This window comes from Coregonus lavaretus (assembly GCF_964263955.1).
Source record: "Coregonus lavaretus genome assembly, contig: HAP1_SCAFFOLD_1990, whole genome shotgun sequence".
Taxonomy (NCBI): Eukaryota; Metazoa; Chordata; class Actinopteri; order Salmoniformes; family Salmonidae; genus Coregonus; species Coregonus lavaretus.
This window is the reverse complement of record NW_028161582.1, coordinates 9,471-15,175: the sequence shown is the minus strand read 5'-3', so window position 1 is coordinate 15,175 and position 5,705 is coordinate 9,471. Positions and strand designations below refer to the sequence as shown.

The following is a 5,705-nucleotide window of genomic DNA, read 5'->3' as shown; positions in this document are numbered from 1 at the left end:
TCTCCCCCTCTCGTTCTCTCCCCCTCGTTCTCTCCCCCTCGTTCTCTCCCCCTCGTTCTCTCCCCCTCTCGTTCTCTCCCTCTCGTTCTCTCCCTCTCGTTCTCTCCCCCTCTCGTTCTCTCCCTCTCGTTCTCTCCCCCTCTCGTTCTCGTTCTCTCATAATCAGTACAGTACTGAAGAACAAACCCAAGATAGTGCAACACAAGTCAAAGATACACATCTGGTTAATCACACACCTTAAACACAGATATAGACCAATGTAGAATCTGAACCCTGCTCAAAGACACAAACATTTAAATGACTTGTAACGTCTGAGTAACTGTCTTTACCTTGTAGTACAGGTAGATGGTGGTGATGGCTGTCAGTAGGATCAGCAGCACTACAACGTGTCTGATGATGAAGGCTGGCAGAGGAGAGGCTGCAAACAGAAACACCTTTGATGAGGGGACTGGTCATCATCATATAGATCTGTGGGAAATCTGTCAATGACAAAGTTATAAGTCTGGTTCATGTTCAGTTACCTGTGACGGTGAGGGTGAGGAGCTCACTCTCAGAGGAGAAGATATGAGAGAAAACATAATTGTCATAAACACAGCTGTAGTTCCCTTGGTGGGAGTCATCTGCAGCAGGGAAGAGGAAGGCAGCAGAGTGATTGACAGCTGGCTGGGTCTGGGTTCTGTTGGAGCCGGTGAACGTGAGGAGGAAGGAGCCTCCTGGGTACTGTGGCTGAGTGGAGCAGGTGATGGTGAAGCTGTAGCCCCTAAACACTTCGGGCCCCTGGTGGCCCCTGGAGACCCCTCCCATTGAGTCAGTCAGGAAGATATCAGGCTGGACCAGGAGATCTGTAACAATAAAAGAGAACAAGAAAAACCTCTTCAACTAGTTTCCTATAGATATGACAATAACATCAGCATGTAACAGTGCTAGCCACCCTCCCTCACAGGGCAACATGAGTAGTGGGCCTACAGTCACTGAGACAACATATGTTGATGTCAGGCTGAAGCAGGACATCTGGAACAAGAGGAGAGAAAAAGAAAACGTAGCTCCTCAACTACTTTCTTCATTTAGATATGACAATAACATGACATGTGACAGTGGTAGTGAGTAGAGACGATCAGTGAGATAACACTCAAATACAAAAGCATTCTGCGATATTTAAGTTGTATTTGATTCCTACTTGACTGAGTGATTTATTTTGCAGACTTACAAGCAAACAGTCATCATTAGAGGGGCAGAGGAAGTTGAATGAATAAAGGGAATCAGTGCAATATAATGATCATATATTGATATTTCCTGAGCAGATCACTCATGTGGCCTACCACTTCGTGGCTGAGCCAATGTTGCTCCTAGACGCCACGTCGAAAGTCACTGAGCTCTTCAGTAAGGATACGCAAGCTACTACCAATGGTGGTCTGTGGATTGTATGGCTTTGTGTGATCGATCCTATACACCTGTCAGCAACAGGTATGGCTGAAATAGCTGAATCCACTACATTAACATTTTAGTCATTTAGCAGACGCTCTTATCCAGAGTGACTTACAGTTAGTGAGTGCATACATAATTTTTTCATCCCTGCCGGCCATTCCCTCCCCTACCCTGGACGACGCTGGGCCAATTGTGCGCCGCCCCATGGGTCTCCCGGTTGGAGCCGGCTACGACAGAGCCTGGATTCGAACCAGGATCTCTAGTGGCACAGCTAGCACTGCGATGCAGTGCCTTAGACCACTGCATTTTTGGCCATAAAGTGTAGCTTGTTATTACCTGAGCAGATCACTGTGAATCCAAGAACGATAAAAAACATTGTAGACGATGTCCCACACTCCCTCAGTGAAGGCTCAGACCCAGAACAGGTAACTTCAAACACTCTAGTGGTGTATCGAGGTAGTACTGAAACAGTTGAGCCACAACCCAGCTGTCTACACACTACTGCAGCTACAGCCTCCTTGTTCCTGTCTACAGCTCCCACAGTCCTCCACTCTCCCTGGTAGTACCACTCCACTCCACCAGCACAGCGACTGCCTCCTCCCACCAGCCTCACATCATCAGGCTCTGAGAAAAGAAGAGAGAGAGACAGTAATCTTACTATTTTCTCACTAAAACACACCTATATTGCCTCTCATATTCTTCACTCCAGGTCAGAAACAATGTTGATTGAGTGACAAATTGTTTCTTACCTGAGCAGGTGAGTCCAACAGCATTACTAGGTAGGCAGGTGTTGTTTTTTCTGTCTGAGGTGTCACAGTCCAGGAGAAGGGACTCATTGCCTTTACACTGGAACTCTTTATCCCAGGTCTGACCCTCACCTTCTCCATAGAGCCCCCCCTGTAGAGCTGCAGGAGCCCCACAGCCAAGCTCCCCACAGACTACCTCTGCATCCTGCTGGTCAAAGTCAGCTTCACACACTGAGGCCCAGGACTGATTGGACTTCACCTCCAGTCTCCCAGAGCAGAGACCAGCTCCATCCACAAGCTGCACAGACTCTGGAGAAAAAGAGTTGGTGGAACATTCAATCCGTTTTGTTGATGACACTGTCAAAGGACTAAACACAAATATGTTGGATTAATGATTGTAGGTTGCTATGTTTGATACTGTAAGAGGTAGAAATGGGTTCTTAGTCACTCAGGACAGGGTTGGGAATAATGCAGGCAGGAGACAGGAATAAGTTCACTTCACTTTATAGAAAATAAACAGCTGGACATCCATCAGGCAGCTTCACTTCAGTAACATCTGAACTACAATGATCTGCCCATGCACATCTCCCATAAATGAATATGACAAACACAAATATAATGTTTAAATACATCTAACATCTCTCCCTGTCTTTAAATGAAATGAAAAACACATTACACATGATATGCTAATATTGTATAATGTACAAATTAAATCTCTCACCTGAACAGATCACATGACGATAATATTCACCATAACAGTCAACAGGTCCTCTTCTTATGGTGTCTCCTCCTATGTCACACTCTCTAATAGTAGACTCATCTCCACTGCATCTATTCCATAGTGTGGCTCCTCCTCTTCCCTCTTCAACCAGAGGTCCTCTAGATTCAGCTACAGCATTCCCACAGCCCAGCTCTCTACACACAACCTTAGCCTCTTTCATGCCCCACCCTATTGTACATTGATGTAACCACTGTCCTCTGTAGAAGACTTCCAGTGTCCCAGAGCAGGAAGTGGGCCCATTCACCAGTCTGACTGAGTATTCAGCTGTAAACAGCAGAGAGGAAAACACAGTGGTGAGGACAGATTATGACAGGGCTTCTGTTATTCTAACAGCAGTAATGCTTTGTGGTTGACAAGTATTAGTAGTTCCATAAAACAGTACTTGTTATTGGGTTTTAGAATGGTGTGTATGGACACATGAATTTCTCCATGTGGGATAATAAAGTTGACTAATATTGAACTGCTATAATCATTGTAGATTTATACTCTACCTACCTGGTGGACTGATGCTTTGAGCCTGGATATCTGAAAAGAGAGAGAGAGAGAGAGAGAGAGAGAGAGAGAGAGAGAGAGAGAGAGAGAGAGAGAGAGAGAGAGAGAGAGAGAGAGAGAGAGAGAGAGAGAGAGAGAGAGAGAGAGAGAGAGAGAGAGAGAGAGAGAGAGAGAGAGAGAGAGAGAAACAAAGGAGAAAGAGAGGAGTCAGAGAGAGAAAGAGGCAGAGGTTAAATGAACATCAACATGACCTTTCATGATGTGCTGGGGAAGATAGGCTAATTGTTGGTATAACAACACCCATGTGTACACACACTATAGATGGAAATGTGTAACACTCTTTCCAGATGAGTTTATATCTAATTGATTACATTTTTTGTGTCTATTGTTTCAGAGGTCAGGGTCAAGCTGAGTGGAAGAGTAGAAAAGGTTACTGGTTATGATGACATCACTGGTGAGAATTCAGTGATGAAAAGATATTCAGCTGACTGCATGTTAATCTGTCAGCCCCATCTCTTTTGAAATCTCCCTCTCTCTCCTCTCCCTTCTCTCTCCCTCTCTGTCTCCCTCCACTCCTCTGCCCCCTCCATCCTCTCTCCTACTCTCTCCTCTCCTCTGCCCTCCCCACCCCCTCCTCTCTGTCCTCTCTCTCTCTTCCTGACATATAGCATCAGGCCTGTTGAGCTTGACTCAGGTCACAGACCTCTAGCATCTACACCACCCATTCTCCTACACTAACATAAGACCAATATAATATATAATATATACTCTAATGTGTTTACACAGAGACAGATATAATCAATCATTGACACACTGAATATATAACAGTCAGATGAATGACACCATCACAACTTAACTGACATTAGTGCCTGTCCCCAGATGGACAGTTATGCTATAGTAAAGTACATTTACAGGTGATAACATCATTGTTCTGCTTTGAGACAGATTTTTACTGTCTGCTTCCAGTTGTATTTTCTTTTACTAGCCCTGTAAATGATCATATATCTTACAATATCAAATCATATCTCAGTAACTGTCATAAGTGTATATCAGTATAACAGCATCCTACCTGTGCTCCAGAACAAGATCATCAATATCACTGCAGGTATCATATCTGTCTCTAACTGGGGCTCCACTGAGCTATACAAGTCTACTGTCATGAAGAGGGGACTGAAAAGTGGAAAATACTGCTAGGCTATATGACTTCTATCTTATTAGTTCATTAGGTCTTTGATGTGAGATAAACGTCTTAGCAACTTATCTTGGCTCAGTGGTTGAACCCAGCTAACTACATCAAACTGGTCTGTTTTGAAAAACCCCACAGGAAACTGCTGACAGAGCAGCAAAGTTTCACATATTGTGTCCTATAATATCACCTCTAACTTTCTACTGCTTGAGTTCACCTCTTATAGAATATTGGTTAATGTTCCAGCACCTAAATATAAACAGTACCAGCACCCAAAATGAGTACTGATGAGGTCTCATGTTAGAGCAGGAGAAGGGGGGATGTGGTGTAGAAGCTAGAGGTCTGTTACCCAAGTCAACTCAACAGGCCTGATGCTATATGTCAGGGTCAGGCTGGGCTGGGCCAAGAGTGGAAAAGGTTACTGGTTATGATGACATCACTGGTGAGAAGTCAGTGATAATAATATATGATCTTTCTCTCCCATCTCTTTCCCCCTTTGTCTGCCTCCCCCTATACTCTCTTCCCCTTCTGCGATGTTAGAAAGACAGACACTCAATACAAAAAGTACTTAAGCTTTCCTTTCCCCGGTGGAGTGGCAGGTTAGAATAATTAACGTGGCAGGTTAGGAGAATTAACATGGCAGGTTGTAGGAGTAACCTAGCAGATCAGGATAATGAGGTTAAGATTAGGAAAAGAGTTAGGGTTAAGTTTGTCCTCCTGAGTGGCGCAGTGGTCTAAGGCACTGCATTGCAGTGCTAGCTGTGCCACTAGAGATCCTGGTTCGAATCCAGGCTCTGTCGTAGCCGGCCGCGACCGGGAGACCCATGGGGCGGCGCACAATTGGCCCAGCGTCGTCCAGGGTAGGGGAGGGAATGGCCGGCAGGGATGTAGCTCAGTTGGTAGAGCATGGCATTTGCAACGCCAGGGTTGTGGGTTCGATTCCTTTATAAAAAAATAAAAATGTATGCACTCACTAACTGTAAGTCGCTCTGGATAAGAGCGTCTGCTAAATGACTAAAATGTAAATGTTTAGCTAAATTGCTACAAGGAAGCAGCAAGCAGCCACTCAAAGAAT

The 5,705-nt window shown here is 44.9% G+C and overlaps 1 protein-coding gene across 1 annotated transcript; it reads right to left on the bottom strand.

The window, feature by feature from the left end:
- Positions 1-224: 224 nt before the first annotated feature.
- On the bottom strand, positions 225-1,801 carry LOC311120381 (uncharacterized protein; the record flags this gene model as incomplete). Its single annotated transcript, XM_084194988.1, has 4 exons — positions 225-236; positions 330-418; positions 522-842; positions 1,762-1,801. The coding sequence occupies 4 exons, from the start codon at positions 1,799-1,801 to the stop codon at positions 225-227; spliced, it is 462 nt and encodes a 153-aa protein (XP_084051114.1).
- Between the last annotated feature and the right edge of the window lie 3,904 nt (positions 1,802-5,705).